Source organism: Pseudophryne corroboree, chromosome 12 (genome assembly GCF_028390025.1).
Source record: "Pseudophryne corroboree isolate aPseCor3 chromosome 12, aPseCor3.hap2, whole genome shotgun sequence".
In the NCBI taxonomy this organism is placed as follows: Eukaryota; Metazoa; Chordata; class Amphibia; order Anura; family Myobatrachidae; genus Pseudophryne; species Pseudophryne corroboree.
Genome location: NC_086455.1, coordinates 63044480 through 63067143, shown reverse-complemented (window position 1 = coordinate 63067143; position 22664 = coordinate 63044480). Strand labels below are relative to the sequence as shown.

The window sequence follows — 22664 nt, the reverse complement described above, 5'->3', positions numbered from 1 at the left end:
GAATTTGTTAACAATAACTATGTACAGTATTGCAGATAATCCGCACTTGGGATGGGCGCCCAGCATCCACTACGGACTCCGAGAAATAGAATTATCGGTAAGTAAATTCTTATTTTCTCTATCGTCCTAAGTGGATGCTGGGGTTCCTGAAAGGACCATGGGGATTATACCAAAGCTCCCAAACGGGCGGGAGAGTGCGGATGACTCTGCAGCACCGAATGAGAGAATTCCAAGTCCTCTTTTGCCAGGGTATCAAATTTGTAGAATTTTACAAACGTGTTTTCCCCCGACCACGTAGCTGCTCGGCAGAATTGTAATGCCGAGACCCCTCGGGCAGCCGCCCAAGATGAGCCCACCTTCCTTGTGGAATGGGCCTTAACAGATTTAGGCTGTGGCAGGCCTGCCACAGAATGAGCAAGTTGAATTGTGTTACAAATCCAACGAGCAATCGTCTGCTTAGAAGCAGGGGCACCCAACTTGTTGGGTGCATATAGTATCAACAGCGAGTCAGATTTTCTGACTTCAGCCGTCCTTGAAATGTATATTTTTAAGGCTCTGACAACGTCCAACAACTTGGAGTCCTCCAAGTCGCCAGTGGCCGCAGGCACCACAATAGGTTGGTTCAGGTGAAACGCTGATACCACCTTAGGGAGAAAATGCGGACGAGTCCTCAGTTCTGCCCTATCCGAATGGAAGATTAGATAAGGGCTTTTATAAGATAAAGCCGCCAATTCAGATACTCTCCTGGCGGAAGCCAGGGCCAGTAACATAGTCACTTTCCATGTGAGATATTTAAAATCCACCTTTTTCAATGGTTCAAACCAATGGGATTTGAGGAAATCTAAAACTACATTTAGATCCCACGGTGCCACCGGAGGCACCACAGGAGGCTGTATATGCAGTACTCCTTTAACAAAAGTCTGTACCTCAGGAACTGAGGCCAATTCTTTTTGGAAGAATATTGACAGGGCCGAAATTTGAACCTTAATAGATCTCAATTTGAGACCCATAGACAATCCTGATTGTAGGAAATGTAGGAAACGACCCAGTTGAAATTCCTCCGTCGGAACACTCCGATCCTCGCACCACGCGACATATTTTCGCCAAATGCGGTGATAATGTTTCGCGGTGACTTCCTTCCTTGCCTTAATCAAGGTAGGAATGACTTCTTCTGGAATGCCTTTCCCTTTTAGGATCTGGCGTTCAACCGCCATGCCGTCAAACGCAGCCGCGGTAAGTCTTGAAAGAGACAGGGACCCTGTTGTAGCAGGTCCCTTCTCAGAAGTAGAGGGCACGGGTCGTCCGTGACCAACTCTTGAAGTTCCGGGTACCAAGTCCTTCTTGGCCAATCCGGAGCCACTAGTATTGTTCTTACTCCTCCTCACCGTATAATCTTCAATACCTTTGGTATGAGAGGCAGAGGAGGAAACACATATACTGATTTGTACACCCAAGGTGTTACCAGTGCGTCCACAGCTATTGCCTGTGGATCTCTTGACCTGGCGCAATACTTGTCCAGTTTCTTGTTGAGGCGAGACGCCATCATGTCTACCATTGGTCTTTCCCAACAGTTTACTAGCATGTGGAAGACTTCTGGATGAAGACCCCCCTCTCCCGGGTGAATATCGTGTCTGCTGAGGAAGTCTGCTTCCCAGTTGTCCACGCCCGGGAAGAACACTGCTGACAGTGCTATTACGTGATTCTCCGCCCAGCGAAGAATCTTGGTAGCTTCTGCCATTGCACTCCTGCTTCTTGTGCCGCCCTGTCTGTTTACATGGGCGACCGCCGTGATGTTGTCCGACTGAATCAACACCGGTTTTCCTTGCAGGAGTGGTTCCGCCTGGCTTAGAGCATTTTAGATTGCTCTTAGTACCAGAATGTTTATGTGAAGAGACTTTTCCAGGTTCGTCCATACCCCCTGGAAGTTTCTTCCTTGTGTGACTGCTCCCCAACCTCTCAGGCTGGCGTCCGTGGTCACCAGGATCAAATCCTGTATGCCGAATCTGCGGCCCTCCAATAGATGAGCCTTTTGCAACCACCACAGAAGATATACCCTTGTCCTTGGCGACAGGGTTATTCGCAGGTGCATCTGAGGATGCGACCCTGACCATTTGTCCAACAGATCCCTTTGGAAAATTCTTGCATGGAATCTGCCGAATGGAATTGCTTCGTAAAAAGCCACCATTTTTCCCAGGACTCTTGTGCATTGATGTACAGACACCTTTCCTGGTTTTAGGAGGTTCCTGACAGGTCGGATAACTCCTTGGCTTTTTCCTCGGGAAGAAAAACCTTTTTCTGAACCGTGTCCAGAATCATCCCTAGGAACAGCAGACGTATCGTCGGAAAACAGCTGCGATTCTTGGAATATTTAGAATCCAGTCGTGCCGTCGAAGAACTACTTTAGATAGTGCTCTTCCGACCTCCAACTGTTCTCTGGAACTTGCCCTTTTTAGGTCGTGCAAGTAAGGGATAATTTAGATGCCTTTTTTCTTTGAAGAAACATCTTTTCGGCCATTACCTTGGTAAAAAGGCCCGGGGTGCCGTGGATAATTCAAACGGCATCGTCTGAAACTGATATTGACAGTTCTGTACCACGAACCAGAGGTACCCTTGATGAGAAGGACAAAATTTGGACATGGAGGTAATCCTTGATGTCCAGGGACACCATATAGTCCCCTTTTTTCCGGTTCGCTATCACTGCTCTGAGTGACTTTATCTCGATTTGAACCTTTTATGTAAGTGTTCAAAACATTTTAGATTTAGACTATGTGTCACCAAGCCGTCTGGCTTCAGTACCACAATATAGTGTGGAAAAATAATACCCTTTTCCTTGTCGTAGGATGGGTACTTTGATTATCACCTGCTGGATATACAGCTTGTGAATTGTTTCCAATGCTGCCTCCCTGTCGGAGGGAGCCGTTGGTAAAGCAGACTTCAGGAACCTGCGAGGAGAAGATGTCTCGACTCTCCAATCTTTACCCCTGGGATAATACTCGTACGATCTAGGGGTCAACTTGCGAGTGATCCCACTGCGCCCTGAGACTCTTGAGACTACCCCCCCACCTTGAGTCCGCTTGCACGGCCCCAGCGTCATGCTGAGGACTTGGCAGACGCGGTGGAGGGCTTCTTTTCCTGGGAAAGGGCTGCCTGCTGCAGTCTACTTCCCTTACCTCTATGTCTGGGCAGATATGACTGGCCTTTTGCCTGCATGCCCTCATGGGAAAGGAAAGATTGAGGCTGAAAAGACGGTGTCTTTTTTAGCTGAGATGTAACTTGGGGTAAAAAAGGTTGGATTTCCCAGCTGTTGCTGTGGTCCCCAGGTCCGATGGACCGACCCCCAAATAACTCCTTCCCTTTATACAGCAATACTTCCATCTGCCGTATGGGATCTGTATCACCTGACCACTGTCGTGTCCCTGACATCTTCTGGGAGATATGGACAACGCACTTATCTTGATGCCAGAGAGCAAATATCCCTCTGTGCATCTCACATACATATATATAGAATGCATCCTATTAAATGCTGTACATGAATAAAATATTTTCAGTCAGGGAGTCCGACCAAGCCAACCCAGCACTGCATCTCCAGGCTGATGGCGATCGCTGGTCGCAGTATAACCACCGTATGTGTGTATATACTTTTTAGGATATTTTTCCAGCTTCCTATCAGCTGGCTCCTTGAGGGCGGCCGTATCTGGAGACGGTAACGCCACTTGATAAGCGTGTGAGCGCCTTATCACCCTAAGGGGTGTTTCCCAACGTACCCTAATTTCTGGCGGGAAAGGGTATAACGCCAATATTTGCTATCGGGGTAACCCTACGCATCATCACACACTTCATTTTATTTTATCTGATTCAGGAAAAACTACAGGTAGTTTTTTCACTCCCACATAATACCCTTTCTTGTGGTACTTGTAGTATCAGAAACACGTAACACCTCCTTCATTGCCCTTAACGTGTGGCCCTAATGAGAAATACGTTTGTTTATTCACCGTCGACACTGTATTCAGTGTCCGTGTCTGTGTCTGTGTCGACCGACTGAGGTAAATGGGCGTTTTTTAAAAACCCCTGACGGTGTTTCTGAGACGCCTGGACCGGTCCTAATAGATTGTCGGCCGTCTCATGTCGTCAACCGACCTTGCAGCGTGTTGACATTCTCACGTAATTCTCTAAATAAGCCATCCATTCCGGTGTCGACTCCCTAGAGAGTGACATCACCATTACAGGCAATTTCTCCGCCTCCTCACCAACATCGTCCTCATACATGTCGACACACACGTACCGACACACAGCACACACACCGGGAATGCTCTGACAGAGGACAGGACCCACTAGCCCTTTGGGGAGACAGAGGGAGAGTCTGCCAGCACACACCAAAAACGCTATAATTATATAGGGACAACCTTATATAAGTGTTTCTCCCTTATAGCATCTTTTATATATATACAATATCGCCAAAATCAGTGCCCCCCCTCTCTGTTTTAACCCTGTTTCTGTAGTGCAGTGCAGGGGAGAGCCTGGGAGCCTTCTCTCCAGCTTTTCTGTGAGAGAAAATGGCGCTGTGTGCTGAGGAGATAGGCCCCGCCCCTTTTTCGGCGGGCTCGTCTCCCGCTATTTTTGAAGTTAGGCAGGGGTTAAATATCTCCATATAGCCTCTGTGGGCTATATGTGAGGTATTTTTTGCCTCTAATAAGGTTTTTATTTGCCTCTCAGAGCGCCCCCCCCAGCGCTCTGCACCCTCAGTGACTGTTGTGTGAAGTGTGCTGAGAGGAAAATGGCGCACAGCTGCAGTGCTGTGCGCTACCTTTATGAAGACTCAGGAGTCTTCAGCCGCCGATTTTGGACCTCTTCTCTCTTCAGCGTCTGCAAGGGGGCCGGCGGCGCGGCTCCGGTGACCATCCAGGCTGTACCTGTGATCGTCCCTCTGGAGCTAGTGTCCAGTAGCCAAGCAGCAAATCCACTCTGCACGCAGGTGAGTTCACTACTTCTCCCCTAAGTCCCTCGTTGCAGTGATCCTGTTGCCAGCAGGACTCACTGTAAAGTAAAAAACCTAAGCTAAACTTTCTCTAAGCAGCTCTTTAGGAGAGCCACCTAGATTGCACCCTTCTCGTTCGGGCACAAAATCTAACTGGAGTCTGGAGGAGGGTCATAGGGGGAGGAGCCAGTGCACACCACCTGATCTGGTAAAAGCTTTACTTTTTTGTGCCCTGTCTCCTGCGGAGCCGCTATTCCCCATGGTCCTTTCAGGAACCCCAGCATCCACTTAGGACGATAGAGAAATTATCTTCTTTAACTCTGATCCAAAAAGGAACTCACCTTCAAAAGGCACAGCCGTCAATGTTTGCTTTGAGTCAGAATCAGCATTCCAAACTCTAAGCCACAAAGAGCGTCTTGCAGATACTGTCAAGGCTGAAACCCGGGTCTGTAGCGCAACCGAATCCAACAAGGCTTCACCCACATAAGTGAGTGCCTCCGAAATCTGTTCCGCTACGTGAATGGCTTCCGACGGATCATCCGACTGCATTCCCGATACCACCTGTGCAAGCCATTCATCCACGGCCTTAAGTACCCAGGCACTCGCCAGTACTGGACGGAGAGAAACACCTGATAAAGAAAACATAGATTTTAGTAATGCTTCAATCTTTCTATCGGTAGCGTCTTTTAAGGTCACAGACTGTACCGACGGAATAACCGTAGCTTTTGCTAGATGTGAAATAGGAGCATCTACCTTAGGGGCCGTCTCCCAAAATTTCGTATCTTCCTCTGTAAAAGGATATAGAAATCTTAACTTTTTAGGCGCCTGAAAACGAGAATCCGGTTTAAGCCAGGGTTCTTTTAAAATATCCGCAAAGTGAGAATAAGAAGGGAAGGCCGTAACCTGTCTCTTTTGTCGTTTGAAGAAGGGGGAAGGAGTTTCCTCTACCACCGTGTCCTGAATATTAAGAGTCTGACGAATGGCTTCTATTAACAATCTAACACCTGAACTAGTAGAAGGTTCCTCATCTTCCCAAGCCGAAACTTCATCCCATTCAGGATCTACCTCCCCCTCCTCCAATGGAGATGCCAGGGTGTCCGCCTCCTCACCTGGAAATGCTATAGCGGGTAACGGCTGCGATCGTTTAGTAGCAGTCGAACTGCTGAACTTATTCAAAGATTGAGTTAAATCAGTGAGGCACTTTCCCATATTTTGGGCCCATAAAGGCTCCACCTGAGTCCGAGCAGATTCAGTCTCCCTAGATTGACGCAAATCTGAAATGGCGTCCACCATGTTTTTAACCCATGGGGGCGTCGGCTGATCTGCGGAACCTCCCTGCTGATCTGTCACTGATGCACCAGAGCATGAAGCACATAAGGTACCTGCGTCAGAACTACCTTTAGCCAGCTTTGAGCCACACTGAGAGCAGGAAAAATAAACTACCGAGGCCGTTTTTCCCTTTGTAGGTCTGTCCGGTTTACTAGTCACTTTTTCCATTCTGAAGGTATACACTAAAATAAAATCACCCTAAACCTTCTGACTAATGAGCTGTGTTAACAATCTACATTAAGGATAGAGTGGGACCTAATCCAGGATAACTGAGTGCAAGTCAGAGACTCTCCTTATTAGGTTAATCCCTAGGTGGATTCCAATATGGCCTGTAATCCCCCCTTTGATCAGCCCCCTCTATACTTGCGATTATGTTAAAATTCTCCCCCTGGCAGGCTCCGTGTGTGAAGCGCACAGCGTCCCCCTGTCTCCGTGCAGAAGAAGATGGCGTCAGGCAGATTGGCGCGCGGGCAGAGCAGGGCGGGAAGCCGTCCCTGCACTGCTGACGTCACCCCGCGCTGAAACCGGAAGTTCGGGCCGCCGCGCGCCGCTACTCACAGCGTCCGCGGCGGCTTCTAGCTGGTCCCCGGGAGTCAGAAGATTCTCCCGGACCAGTCTGCCATCTGTCCCCACAACCCTCCAGGTCTCTCACTGCGGTTGTAGGGGAGAAATCTCCGGCGCCGCTCCCGCTGGCGGCGGGGGGGGGGGGGGGGCTCGTGAAATAAATGAGTGAAATAAATAGGGACAGCCCAATACTGTCGGTGACAGATTGTGGCTGTCCGTTACCTTTCTTCTGTCGTCGTTAATGTACAAAGGCCCCAGTGACCCAGGTATGGTGGCCTTTCTAGACAGCATCCTCGAGTGGAATATTAGTCCACTCCATCAATACCTGTCACCCGTAAACAGGGACTAGGCATCCTGTAAACAACAAAAAAAAAAAAAAAATATCTAGGAGAAATAAAAACTGTGTCTGTACTCCACAGGCACAAAATAAAAACTGAATATGGCTGAGCAGGAAGGAGATGGGAGGGGTTAGAGGGGGGAGGAGTCAGCTTTAGATTCTGTGCCAAACTCCACTACCACACACCTCTAACCCACAAGTAACGGCGCAGCGTCCCCCAGATGGAGGACAGAGAAATAGAATTATCGGTAAGTAAATTCTTATTTTCTCTGACGTCCTAAGTGGATGCTGGGGACTCCGTCAGGACCATGGGGATTATACCAAAGCTCCCAAACGGGCGGGAGAGTGCGGATGACTCTGCAGCACCGAATGAGAGAACTCCAGGTCCTCCTCAGCCAGGGTATCAAATTTGTAGAATTTTGCAAACGTGTTTGCCCCTGACCAAGTAGCAGCTCGGCAAAGTTGTAAAGCCGAGACCCCTCGGGCAGCCGCCCAAGATGAGCCCACCTTCCTTGTGGAATGGGCATTTACAGATTTTGGCTGTGGCAGGCCTGCCACAGAATGTGCAAGCTGAATTGTACTACAAATCCAACGAGCAATCGTCTGCTTAGAAGCAGGAGCACCCAGCTTGTTGGATGCATACAGGATAAACAGCGAGTCAGTTTTCCTGACTCCAGCCGTCCTGGAAACATATTTTCAGGGCCCTGACAACGTCCAGCAACTTGGAGTCCTCCAAGTCCCTAGTAGCCGCAGGCACCACAATAGGTTGGTTCAGGTGAAACGCTGACACCACCTTAGGGAGAAACTGGGGACGAGTCCGCAGTTCTGCCCTGTCCGAATGGAAAATCAGATATGGGCTTTTGTGAGACAAAGCCGCCAATTCTGACACTCGCCTGGCCGAGGCCAGGGCCAACAGCATGGTCACTTTCCATGTGAGATATTTCAAATCCACAGATTTGAGCGGTTCAAACCAATGTGATTTGAGGAATCCCAGAACTACGTTGAGATCCCACGGTGCCACTGGAGGCACAAAAGGGGGTTGTATATGCAGTACTCCCTTCACGAATGTCTGGACTTCAGGAACTGAAGCCAATTCTTTCTGGAAGAAAATCGACAGGGCCGAAATTTGAACCTTAATGGACCCCAATTTGAGGCCCATAGACACTCCTGTTTGCAGGAAATGCAGGAATCGACCCAGTTGAAATTCCTCCGTGGGGGCCTTCCTGGCCTCACACCACGCCACATATTTTCGCCAAATGCGGTGATAATGTTGTGCGGTCACCTCCTTCCTGGCATTGACCAGGGTAGGTATGACCTCTTCCGGAATGCCTTTTTCCTTTAGGATCCGGCGTTCAACCGCCATGCCGTCAAACGCAGCCGCGGTAAGTCTTGGAACAGACAGGGTCCTTGCTGAAGCAAGTCCCTTCTTAGCGGCAGAGGCCATGGGTCCTCTGTGAGCATCTCTTGAAGTTCCGGGTACCAAGTCCTTCTTGGCCAATCCGGAGCCACGAGTATAGTTCTTACTCCTCTCCGTCTTATAATTCTCAGTACCTTGGGTATGAGAGGAAGAGGAGGGAACACATACACTGACTGGTACACCCACGGTGTTACCAGAGCATCCACAGCTATTGCCTGAGGGTCCCTTGACCTGGCGCAATACCTGTCCAGTTTTTTGTTGAGGCGGGACGCCATCATGTCCACCTTTGGTTTTTCCCAACGGTTTACAATCATGTGGAAGACTTCTTGGTGAAGTCCCCACTCTCCCGGGTGGAGGTCGTGCCTGCTGAGGAAGTCTGCTTCCCAGTTGTCCACTCCCGGAATGAACACTGCTGACAGTGCTATCACATGATTCTCCGCCCAGCGGAGAATCCTTGCAGCTTCTGCCATTGCCCTCCTGCTTCTTGTGCCGCCCTGTCTGTTTACGTGGGCGACTGCCATGATGTTGTCCGACTGGATCAGCACCGGCTGACCTTGAAGCAGAGGTCTTGCTAGGCATAGAGCATTGTAAATTGCCCTTAGCTCCAGTATATTTATGTGGAGAGAAGTCTCTAGACTTGACCACGTTCCCTGGAAATTTCTTCCCTGTGTGACTGCTCCCCAGCCTCTCAGGCTGGCATCCGTGGTCACCAGGATCCAATCCTGAATGCCGAATCTGCGGCCCTCTAGTAGATGAGCACTCTGCAGCCACCACAGAAGAGACACCCTTGTCCTCGGAGACAGGGTTATCCGCTGATGCATCTGAAGATGCGATCCGGACCATTTGTCCAGCAGATCCCACTGAAAAGTTCTTGCGTGAAATCTGCCGAATGGAATTGCTTCGTAAGAAGCCACCATTTTTCCCAGGACCCTTGTGCAATGATGCACTGACACTTTTCCTGGTTTTAGGAGGTTCCTGACTAGCTCGGATAACTCCCTGGCTTTCTCCTCCGGGAGAAACACCTTTTTCTGGACTGTGTCCAGAATCATCCCTAGGAACAGCAGACGTGTCGTTGGGATCAGCTGCGATTTTGGAATATTTAGAATCCAGCCGTGCTGTTGTAGCAGTACCCGAGATAGTGCTACTCCGACCTCCAACTGTTCCCTGGACTTTGCCCTTATCAGGAGATCGTCCAAGTAAGGGATAATTAAGACGCCTTTTCTTCGAAGAAGAATCATCATTTCGGCCATTACCTTGGTAAAGACCCGGGGTGCCGTGGACAATCCAAACGGCAGCGTCTGAAACTGATAATGACAGTTCTGTACTACGAACCTGAGGTACCCTTGGTGAGAAGGGCAAATTGAGACATGAAGGTAAGCATCCTTGATGTCCAGGGACACCATATAGTCCCCTTCTTCCAGGTTCGCTATCACTGCTCTGAGTGACTCCATCTTGAATTTGAACCTTTGTATGCAAGTGTTCAAAGATTTCAGATTTAGAATAGGTCTCACCGAGCCGTCTGGCTTCGGTACCACAAATAGTGTGGAATAATACCCCTTTCCCTGTTGTAGGAGGGGTACTTTGATTATCACCTGCTGGGAATACAGCTTGTGAATTGCTTCCAATACCGCCTCCCTGTCGGAGGGAGACGTTGGTAAAGCAGACTTCAGGAACCTGCGAGGGGGAGACGTCTCGAATTCCAATCTGTACCCCTGGGATACTACTTGTAGGATCCAGGGGTCTACTTGCGAGTGAGCCCACTGCGCGCAGAAACTCTTGAGACGACCCCCCACCGCACCCGAGTCTGCTTGTAAGGCCCCAGCGTCATGCTGAGGACTTGGCAGAAGCGGTGGAGGGCTTCTGTTCCTGGGAAGAGGCTGTCTGCTGCAGTCTTTTTCCCTTTCCTCTACCCCGGGGCAGATATGACTGGCCTTTTGCCCGCTTGCCCTTATGGGGACGAAAGGACTGAGGCTGAAAAGACGGTGTCTTTTTCTGCTGAGAGGTGAGTTGGGGTAAAAAGGTGGATTTTCCAGCTGTTGCTGTGGCCACCAGGTCCGAAAGACCGACCCCAAATAACTCCTCCCCTTTATACGGCAACACTTCCATGTGCCGTTTGGAATCCGCATCACCTGACCACTGTCGTGTCCATAAACATCTTCTGGCAGAAATGGACATCGCACTTACTCTTGATGCCAGGGTGCAAATATCCCTCTGTGCATCACGCATATATAGAAACGCATCTTTTAAACGCTCTATAGTCAATAAAATACTGTCCCTGTCAAGGGTATCAATATTTTCAGTCAGGGAATCCGACCAAGCCACCCCAGCGCTGCACATCCAGGCTGAGGCAATCGCTGGTCGCAGTATAACACCAGTATGAGTGTATATACTTTTTAGGACATTTTCCAGCTTCCTATCAGCTGGCTCCTTGAGGGCGGCCGTATCAGGAGACGGTAACGCCACTTGTTTTGATAAGCGTGTGAGTGCCTTATCCACCCTAGGGGGTGTTTCCCAACGCGCCCTAACTTCTGGCGGGAAAGGGTATAATGCCAATAATTTCTTAGATATTAGCAGTTTTTTATCGGGGGAAACCCACGCATCATCACACACTTCATTTAATTCTTCTGATTCAGGAAAAACTACGGGTAGTTTTTTCACACCCCACATAATACCCTTTTTTGTGGTACTTGTAGTATCAGAAATATGCAAAGCCTCCTTCATTGCCGTGATCATGTAACGTGTGGCCCTACTGGAAAATACGTTTGTTTCTTCACCGTCGACACTGGAGTCAGTGTCCGTGTCTGGGTCTGTGTCGACCGACTGAGGTAATGGGCGCTTTAGAGCCCCTGACGGTGTCTGAGACGCCTGGACAGGTACTAACTGATTTGCCGGCTGTCTCATGTCGTCAACAGTTTTCTGTAAAGTGCTGACACTATCACGTAATTCCTTAAATAAGACCATCCAGTCAGGTGTCGACTCCCTAGGGGGTGACATCACTAATACAGGCAATTGCTCCGCCTCCACACCATTTTCCTCCTCATACATGTCGACACACGCGTACCGACACACAGCACACACACAGGGAATGCTCTGATAGAGGACAGGACCCCACTAGCCCTTTGGGGAGACAGAGGGAGAGTTTGCCAGCACACACCAAAGCGCTATATATGTATAGGGACAACCTTATAAATAAGTGTCTATCCCTTATAGCTGCAATAATAAGATTTTACTTACCGATAAATCTATTTCTCGTAGTCCGTAGTGGATGCTGGGGACTCCGTCAGGACCATGGGGATTAGCGGCTCCGCAGGAGACAGGGCACAAAACTAAAGCTTTAGGATCAGGTGGTGTGTACTGGCTCCTCCCCCTATGACCCTCCTCCAAGCCTCAGTTAGGATACTGTGCCCAGACGAGCGTACACAATAAGGAAGGATATTGAATCCCGGGTAAGACTCATACCAGCCACACCAATCACACCGTATAACTTGTGATCTGAACCCAGTTAACAGTATGACAAACGTAGGAGCCTCTGAACAGACGGCTCACAACAAATAACAACCCGATTTTTTTGTAACAATAACTATGTACAAGTATTGCAGACAATCCGCACTTGGGATGGGCGCCCAGCATCCACTACGGACTACGAGAAATAGATTTATCGGTAAGTAAAATCTTATTTTCTCTGACGTCCTAAGTGGATGCTGGGGACTCCGTCAGGACCATGGGGATTATACCAAAGCTCCCAAACGGGCGGGAGAGTGCGGATGACTCTGCAGCACCGAATGAGAGAACTCCAGGTCCTCCTCAGCCAGGGTATCAAATTTGTAGAATTTTACAAACGTGTTCTCCCCCAACCACGTAGCTGCTCGGCAGAGTTGTAATGCCGAGACCCCTCGGGCAGCCGCCCAGGATGAGCCCACCTTCCTTGTGGAATGGGCCTTGACAGATTTAGGCTGTGGCAGGCCTGCCACAGAATGTGCAAGTTGAATTGTGCTACAAATCCAACGAGCAATCGTCTGCTTAGAAGCAGGAGCACCCAGCTTGTTGGGTGCATACAGTATAAACAGCGAGTCAGATTTTCTGACTCCAGCCGTCCTTGAAATATATATTTTCAATGCCCTGACAACGTCCAGCAACTTGGAATCTTCCAAATCGCTAGTAGCCGCAGGCACCACAATAGGCTGGTTCAGGTGAAACGCTGACACCACCTTAGGCAGAAACTGAGGACGCGTCCGCAGTTCTGCCCTGTCCGAATGGAAAATCAGATATGGGCTCTTATACGATAAAGCCGCCAATTCTGATACTCTCCTGGCTGAAGCCAGGGCCAGTATCATGGTTACTTTCCATGTAAGATATTTCAAATCCACCGATTTGAGTGGCTCAAACCAATGGGATTTGAGAAAATCCAAAACTACATTCAGGTCCCACGGAGCCACTGGGGGCACAACCGGGGGCTGTATATGTAGTACTCCTTTTACAAAAGTCTGGACTTCAGGAACTGAAGCCAATTCTTTCTGGAAGAAAATCGACAGGGCCGAAATTTGAACCTTAATGGACCCCAATTTGAGGCCCATAGACAATCCTGTTTGCAGGAAATGTAGGAATCGACCCAGTTGAAATTCCTCCGTGGGGGCCTTCCTGGCCTCACACCACGCAACATATTTTCTCCAAATGCGGTGATAATGTTGTGCAGTCACCTCCTTCCTGGCTTTAACCAGTGTAGGACACCCCCCACATAATACCCCTTTTTGTGGTACTTGCAGTATCAGAGATATGCAAAGCCTCCTTCATTGCCGTGATCATATAACGTGTGGCTCTACTTGAAAATACGTTTGTTTCTTCACCGTCGACACTAGATTCAGTGTCCGTGTCTGGGTCTGTGTCGACCGACTGAGGTAAAGGGCGTTTTACAGCCCCTGACGGTGTCTGAGACGCCTGGGCAGGTACCAACTGGTTTTCCGGCCGTCTCATGTCGTCAACTGATTTTTGTAATGTGCTGACATTATCACGTAATTCCATAAACAAAGCCATCCATTCCGGTGTCGACTCCCTGGGGGGTGACATCACCATTACCGGCAATTGCTCTGCCTCCACACCAACATCGTCCTCATACATGTCGACACACACGTACCGACACACAGCAGACACACAGGGAATGCTCTTATCGAAGACAGGACCCCACTAGCCCTTTGGGGAGACAGAGGGAGAGTTTGCCAGCACACACCCAAGCGCTATAATATATATGGGAACAACCTTATATAAGTGTTGTATCCTTATAGCAGCTTAAATATATAAAATATCGCCATAAAAAGTGCCCCCCCTCTCTGTTTTACCCTGTTTCTGTAGTGCAGTGCAGGGGAGAGTCCTGGGAGCCTTCCTCACAGCGGAGCTGAGCAGGAAAATGGCGCTGTGTGCTGAGGAGAATAAGCCCCGCCCCCTATTCCGGCGGGCTTTTCTCCCGTAGTTTGTAATATCTGGCAGGGGTTAAATACATCCATATAGCCTCAAGGGCTATATGTGATGTATTTTTTAGCCATAAAAGGTATTTACATTGCTGCCCAGGGCGCCCCCAGCAGCGCCCTGCACCCTCCGTGACCGTTGGTGAGAAGTGTGTGACAAACAATGGCGCACAGCTGCAGTGCTGTGCGCTACCTTCAAGAAGACTGAAGAGCCTTCTGCCGCCGGTTTCTGGACCTTCAATCTTCAGCATCTGCAAGGGGGGTCGGCGGCGCGGCTCCGGGACGAACCCCAGGGTGAGACCTGTGTTCCGACTCCCTCTGGAGCTAATGGTGTCCAGTAGCCTAAGAAGCCAATCCATCCTGCACGCAGGTGAGTTGAACTTCTCTCCCCTAAGTCCCTCGATGCAGTGAGCCTGTTGCCAGCAGGACTCACTGAAAATAATAAACCTAAAAACTTTTTCTAAGCAGCTCCTTAAGAGAGCCACCTAGATTGCACCCTGCTCGGACGGGCACAAAAACCTAACTGAAGCTTGGAGGAGGGTCATAGGGGGAGGAGCCAGTACACACCACCTGATCCTAAAGCTTTAGTTTTGTGCCCTGTCTCCTGCGGAGCCGCTAATCCCCATGGTCCTGACGGAGTCCCCAGCATCCACTTAGGACGTCAGAGAAATATCTATATCTAGCCAAATAAGTGCCCCCCCCCCCTCTTTTTTACCCTGTTTCTGTAGTGCAGGAGTGCAGGGGAGAGTCTGGGAGCCTTCCTACCAGCGGAGCTGTGTGGGAAAATGGCGCTTGTGTGCTGAGGAGATAGGCTCCGCCCCCTTCTCGGCGGCCTCTCTCCCGCTTTTTCTGAGGTAAAATGACAGAAGTTAAATACATCCATATAGCCCAGGAGCTATATGTGATGTATTTTTAGTCATATATAGTGTTTTCATTGCGTCTCAGGGCGCCCCCCCCCAGCGCCCTGCACCCTCAGTGACCGCGGTGTGAAGTGTGCTGAGAGCAATGGCGCACAGCTGCAGTGCTGTGCGCTACCTTTATGAAGACATGGACGTCTTCTGCCGCCGATTTCTGGACCTTTTCTGTCTTCAGCATCTGTAAGGGGGCCGGCGGCGCGGCTCCGGGACCCATCCATGGCTGGGCCTGTGATCGTCCCTCTGGAGCTAATGTCCAGTAGCCAAGAAGCCCAATCCACTCTGCACGCAGGTGAGTTCGCTTCTTCTCCCCTTAGTCCCTCGATGCAGAGAGCCTGTTGCCAGCAGGACTCACTGAAAATAAAAAAACCTAAGTCTATACTTTTATTCTAAGCAGCTCAGGAGAGCTACCTAGATTGCACCCTTCTCGGCCGGGCACAAAAACCTAACTGAGGCTTGGAGGAGGGTCATAGGGGGAGGAGCCAGTGCACACCACCTAGTCCTAAAGCTTTTATTTTTGTGCCCTGTCTCCTGCGGAGCCGCTAATCCCCATGGTCCTGACGGAGTCCCCAGCATCCACTTAGGACGTCAGAGAAAATACATTAATAATGTGCAGCAAATGTGTAAGGGGCACTGTGTGTGTCATCATGTGTATAAGGGCATTAATAATGTGCAGCCTATGTGTAAGGGGCATTGTGTGTGTCATTATATGTATGTGCGGCATAGTGTGGCATTATGTGCATAAGGTGCTCTACTGTGTGGCATAATGTATAAAAAGAGCACTACTGTGTGGTGTAATGTGAATAAAGAGCAATTCAGTGTGGTGTAATGTGAATAAGGGGCACTACTGTGAGGAGTAATGTATATAAGGTATAGTGGTACTACTGTGTGATTTAACGTGAATTAGGGACATTATCGCATGATAAAATGTGAATAAAGTTGTAGTACTTTGTGGCGTAATTTGAATTAGGGGTACTATTGTGTGGCCATGCCCCTTGCCAGCAAAAACGCACCCCTTGGGCTGTGCGCCGACTGTTCTTATTTAATATATAGGGGGTAGGAAACTCAAAATAAGGACTGCTATGGGTGAGGGGTGATGGTGCTGGGAAAGGGGTGCATTGTCAGAGGTGGAACTAGCGGTGGTGCTAGGGGGCACCAGCCAAAATCTTGCCTAGGGCATCATATTGGTTAGGGCCAGCTCTGGGTATGACTGCCAATAATGTGTCAATTTGTGAGGACCTAAAGAATCTTTAGAACCATCAAATCTATTGTTCATTTGCAGAGTTTGCCAAACAGAGCATACTGGAACATGTAGTTCAACGGGACATGGAAAGCCACAAATTGCCAAAGCCCAAATGAAAGACTGAACATGACTAAACTGCGATCTTACCACAGATGAGCTCCACCTGCTGGATACGGTTCATATTGCCAAGAGCTGTCATTAGGGGGTCTCTGGTTTCTCGTGCTTCCTCCAGTTTCCCCTTATTTTCATAAGCCTGCACTGTGTCGCTTTCATCCAACAGGAAGAGGACGTCTAACTCTACATACATTTTCTGCAAAGATCAAACATTACAAATTATTGAAAAGTAAAATACCACAACAACAACAACTTCATAGTACCAAACACATTTCATTGTTTAAAATAAGTAATATTTAAAAGCGAGAAGCCAGCTAAAAGCTCATATGAAACCATAAACCACTGTCACTCTCTAATAAAAGTTAGGGGCTCCCTGACCCCTGTGGGTCAGGCAATACACCTGCTAGCTGCAGAACACTGTCAAACACCTGTAAGCCCAAATAAGGTAATTTTATAGCAGTTTTTGCAAATAAGAGAACTTCCTACCATGCATTCCTCACAGCGGCAGAGCTTTCTGCGCCAGTTGCCCGGCCAGTAGGTGGCAGTGTCTTTTGTAGGTCCCTGGTGGTCTTGGTACTCCCGAAGTTGGCATGCTGTGCTGGGTTTAACTTCTTCCTTCTTAATGGAGCAGGACCCTTCCTCATATTTCTAGATGCAAATCAAACAAGTTGTATGTTTAATAAACAGAGCAGCTACATCCACTTTTACACGTGTAAAACATATTTTGCTGGTTAGTGTGTGTATTTTGTAGGAACAAAAATATCACTGGCGCCCCCTAGTGCATCCAGCAAGTAAAAAGCAGACAGAATGGGAAAACATTGCTCCTGTACAAATAATGCGAATCATTAAAGCTGATCTAAAAATAGTAATTCCAAAACAGCGAACCAGCAATATTCCTAATCAAATAGCTTTTTCTTGTCTGTCCACTAGGGGGCACAGGAGCATTACGCTGGGTATGGGCTGGCTGGGAGGTAGGCAGGCACCAAAGGGGTTACTTTAAATTACCCGGCAAGCCTTGCCTCCCTGTCCTCTATACCCCGCCAATTTTTCTTTGGTGCCAAGGCAGGAGCAGGCACCGTTAGTAAGGAGGGGAGGGAGGCTGTGTTACAGCCCAGGTTACTTAATTTTTTTTTTTTTAGTTTAAACTTTAGTTAGTGCTGCATCGCAGCAAAGATGAGCGGGCTGCCAGCAGACTTAGCGCCCAGCAAGCCCGCTCTAGCACCCGGCGGCAGTGCTGGACCAGCGACTTACGCTGTCAGACACATGGAGCTGCAATTGGCCTCCCCGGCATCTGCGCCGGAGCCAGAGGGTAAGTTGACCGGCTCCCTGCATGCAGGGAGCCCAACTAGCGGCGATCCTCTCCCGCTTTAGGAAAACAGTGGGAGGGCAGATGAGTGGGGGCCCAGTACGCTGCGCTATTCCCACTGGACCACCAGGGCACAGGGGCAGGGTAAAATAGAGGGTCCCTGGGGTCTAACATTTGAGGGGGAGGGCACCCAGCCTACAGACCCTCCCCCACCACTAGGACTTGCTAGTAGCACTGCTCATGGCCTGTCCCTCTGTTTCTCCTCCTCCCTCTCTGTCCCTCCCTAAAAAACGCTGAGCAGCCATTTTACTTCACCTTGCTGCTGGGACTTTCACTGAAAGGAAGGCTTGGCCTCAGTCTCCCCTGTACCTCACTCCAGTAGCAGGGTCCAGCATATTTCTCCTGCCTGCTAATAGCTGGACAGTCGAGTATCTTGGCCTATTTATTTTTCAAGCCTTGTGTGTCTGTATCGGATGTGCTGTATTACATCTTGAAGCGTTTGGCCTTACATCACTGATACAGGACCTGCTCCTTCAGTGGGTGCCTCATAGCTACATTTACACTGCCGCGGCCGCCCCTCACTGCTGTGATCACAGCCGCGGACAGCTCTCACTGCTGCCGTGGCTCTCAAGTCTCCGCTCCCCTGCATTACCTCTCAAGGGGGGAGATCGGGGAGTGATAATAATAAGATTTTACTCACCGGTAAATCTATTTCTCGTAGTCCGTAGTGGATGCTGGGAACTCCGTAAGGACCATGGGGAATAGACGGGCTCCGCAGGAGACTGGGCACTCTAAAAGAAAGATTAGGTACTATCTGGTGTGCACTGGCTCCTCCCTCTATGCCCCTCCTCCAGACCTCAGTTAGGATACTGTGCCCGGAAGAGCTGACACAATAAGGAAGGATTTTGAATCCCGGGTAAGACTCATACCAGCCACACTGTATAACTCGTGATACTATACCCAGTTAACAGTATGAAATATAACTGAGCCTCTCAACAGATGGCTCAACAATAACCTTTTAGTTAGGCAATAACTATATACAAGTATTGCAGACAATCCGCACTTGGGATGGGCGCCCAGCATCCACTACGGACTACGAGAAATAGATTTACCGGTGAGTAAAATCTTATTTTCTCTGACGTCCTAGTGGATGCTGGAAACTCCGTAAGGACCTTGGGGATTATACCAAAGCTCCCAAACGGGCGGGAGAGTGCGGATGACTCTGCAGCACCGAATGAGAGAACTCAAGGTCCTCCTCAGCCAGGGTATCAAATTTGTAGAATTTAGCAAACGTGTTTGCCCCTGACCAAGTTGCAGCTCGGCAAAGTTGTAAAGCCGAGACCCCTCGGGCAGCCGCCCAAGACGAGCCCACTTTCCTCGTGGAATGGGCTGTTACTGATTTAGGATGCGGCAATCCAGCCGCAGAATGCGAAAGCTGAATTGTGCTACAAATTCAGCGAGCAATAGTCTACTTAGAAGCAGGAGCACCTATTTTGTTGGGTGCCTACAGGATAAAAAAACGAGTCAGTTTTCCTGACTCTAGCCGTCCTGGAAATATAAATTTTTAAGGCCCTGACTACGTCCAGTAACTTGGAATCTTCCAAGTCCCTAGTAGCCGCAGGCACTACAATAGGTTGGTTCAAGTGAAAAGCTGATACCACCTTAGGGAGAAACTGGGGACGAGTCCTCAATTCTGCCCTATCCATATGGAAAATCAGATAAGGGCTTTTACATGACAAAGCCGCCAATTCTGACACACGCCTGGCCGAAGCCAAGGCCAATAACATGACCACTTTCCACGTGAGATATTTCAAATCCACAGTTTTAAGTGGCTCAAACCAATGTGATTTCAGGAAACTCAACACCACGTTGAGATCCCACGGTGCCACAGGAGGCACAAAAGGGGGCTGAATATGTAGCACTCCCTTTACAAAAGTCTGAACTTCAGGCAGTGAAGCCAGTTCTTTCTGGAAGAAAATCGACAGAGCCGAAATCTGGACCTTAATGGAACCCAATTTTAGGCCCATAGTCACTCCCGACTGTAGGAAGTGCAGAAAACGACCCAGCTGAAATTCCTCTGTTGGGGCCTTCCTGGCCTCACACCACGCAACATATTTTCGCCAAATACGGTGATAATGGTTTGCGGTTACTTCTTTCCTGGCTTTTATCAGCGTAGGAATGACTTCCTCCGGAATGCCCTTTTGCTTTAGGATCCGGAATTCAACCGCCATGCCGTCCAACGCAGCCGCGGTAAGTCTTGGAACAGACAGGGCCCCTGCTGTAGCAGATCCTGTCTGAGCGGTAGAGGCCATGGGTCCTCTGACATTATTTCTGTAAGTTCTGGGTACCAAGCTCTTCTTGGCCCATCCGGAACCACGAGTATCGTTCTTCCTCCTCGTTTTCTTATTATTCTCAGTACCTTTGGTATGAGAGGCAGAGGAGGGAATACATAACCGACTGGTACACCCACGGTGTCACTAGAGCGTCCACAGCTATTGCCTGAGGGTCCCTTGACCTGGCGCAATATCTAGTTTTTTGTTTAGGCGGGACGCCATCATGTCCACCTGTGGCCTTTCCCAACGGTTTACCAACAGTTGGAAGACTTCTGGATTAAGTCCCCACTCTCCCGGGTGTCGGTCGTGTCTGCTGAGGAAGTCTGCTTCCCAGTTGTCCACTCCCGGAATGAACACTGCTGACAGTGCTAAGACGTGATTTTCCGCCCATCGGAGAATCCTTGTGGCTTCTGCCATCGCCATCCTTCTTCTTGTGCCGCCCTGACGGTTTACATGGGCGACTGCCGTGATGTTGTCTGACTGGATCAGTACCGGCTGGATTTGAAGCAGGGGTTTTGCCTGACTTAGGGCATTGTAAATGGCCCTTAGTTCCAGAATATTTTTGTGTAGGGACGACTCCTGACTTGACCAAAGTCCTTGGAAGTTTCTTCCCTGTGTGACTGCCCCCCCAGCCTCGAAGGCTGGCATCCGTGGTTACCAGGACCCAGTCCTGTATGCCGAATCTGCGGCCCTCTTGAAGATGAGCACTCTGCAGCCACCACAGTAGAGATACCCTGGTCCTTGGAGACAGGGTTATCAGCCGATGCATCTGAAGATGCGATCCCGACCACTTGTTCAAGAGGTCCCACTAAAAGGTTCTTGTATGGAACCTGCCGAATGGAATTTTGCTTCGTAAGAAGCTACCATTTTTCCCAGGACTCGTGTGCAGTGATGCACCGATACCTGTTTTGGTTTCAGGAGGTCTCTGACTAGAGATGACAGCTCCTTGGCTTTCTCCTGCAGGAGAAACACTTTTTTTTTTTTTTTTCTGTTCTGTGGTCAGAACCATCCCCAGGAACAGTAGGCGTGTGGTAGGAACCAGCTGTGACTTTGGAACGTATAGAATCCATCCGTGCTGATGTAGCACTTCCCGAGATAGTGCTACTCCGACCAACAACTGCTCCTTGGACCTCGCCTTTATAAGGAGATCGTCCAAGTACGGGATAATTAAAACTCCCTTTTTTCGAAGGAGTATCATTATTTCTGCCATTACCTTGGTAAAGACCCTCGGTGCCGTGGACGGTCCAAACGGCAGTGTTTGGAATTGGTAATGGCAATCCTGTACCACAAATCTGAGGTACTCCTGATGAGGATGGTAAATGGGGACATGTAGGTAAGCATCCTTGATGTCCAGGGATACCATGTAATCCCCCTCCTCCAGGCTTGCAATAACCGCCCTGAGCGATTCCATCTTGAACTTGAATTTTTAATGTATGTGTTCAAGGATTTCAAATTTAAAATGGGTATCACCGAACCGTCCGGTTTCGGTACCACAACCAGTGTGGAATAGTAACCCCGTCCTTGTTGAAGTAGGGGCACCTTGACTATCACCTGCTGGGAATACAGCTTGTGAATTGCCTCCAGCACAGCCTCCCTGCCTGAGGGAGTTGTCGGCAAGGCAGATTTGAGGAAACGGCGGGGGGGGAGACGCCTCGAATTCCAGCTTGTACCCCTGAGATACTACTTGAAGGATCCAGGGATCCACCTGTGAGCGAGCCCACTGATCGATGACATTTTTGAGGCGGCCCCCCACCGTACCTGGCTATGCCTGTGGAGCCCCCGCGTCACGCGGTGGACTCAGAGGAAGCGGGGGAAGAATTTTGATTCTGGGAACTGGCTGACTGGTGCAGCTTTTTCCTTTGACCCGCTTGCTTTTCTGAAGCCGAAAGGACTGTACCTGATAATACAGTGCTTTTCTTAGGCTGTGAGGAAACCTGAGGTAAAAAATTTTTTCATCCCAGCTGTTGCTGTGGATACGAGGTCCCAGAGACCATCCCCAAACAATTCCTCACCCTTATAAGGCTCTATGTGCCTTTTAAAGTCAGCATCACCTGTCCAGTGTCGGGTCTCTAATACCCTCCTGACAGAATGGACATTGCAATAATTCTGGATGCCAGCCGGCAAAATATCCCTTTGTGCATCCCTCATATATAAGACGACGTCTTATTGTTTGAAAGGGTTACAGACCACGCTGCAGCAGCACTATCTGCAGGTCTCAGTCTAGAACCTGAGTGTGTAAATACAGACTTCAGGATAGCCTCCTGCTATTTATCAGCAGGTACCTTCAAAGTGGCCGTATCCTAAGACGGCAGTGCCACCTTTTTTGACAAACGTGTGAGCGCTTTATCCACCCTAGGGGATATCTCCCAGCGTAACTTATCCTCTGGCGGGAAAGGGTACGCCATCAGTAACTTTTTAGAAATTACCAGTTTCTTATCGGGGGAACCCACGCTTTTTCACACTTCATTCACTCATTTGATGGGGGAACAAAACACCGCCTGCTTTTTCTCCCCACACATAAAACCCTTTTTTAGTGGTACTTGGGTTAATGTCAGAAATGTGTAACACATTTTTTATTGCCGAGATCATGTAACGGATGTTCCTAGTGGATTGTGTATATGTCTCAACCTCGTCGACACTGGAGTCAGACTCCGTGTCGTAATCTGTGTCTGC

At 49.3% G+C, this 22664-nt stretch overlaps 1 protein-coding gene across 1 annotated transcript in view; it reads right to left on the bottom strand.

Annotated features, from left to right (window-relative positions):
* The window catches only part of UBR7 (ubiquitin protein ligase E3 component n-recognin 7), a 70940-nt gene that overhangs the window by 6385 nt on the left and 41891 nt on the right, over window positions 1–22664 (bottom strand). Inside the window, exons 8-9 of the mRNA XM_063947575.1 lie at window positions 16839–17000; window positions 16386–16548 (exon numbers count right to left, since the gene is read on the bottom strand). Coding sequence (XP_063803645.1) covers window positions 16386–16548; window positions 16839–17000 — 325 coding nt within the window. The remainder of the gene's footprint in view (window positions 1–16385; window positions 16549–16838; window positions 17001–22664) is intronic.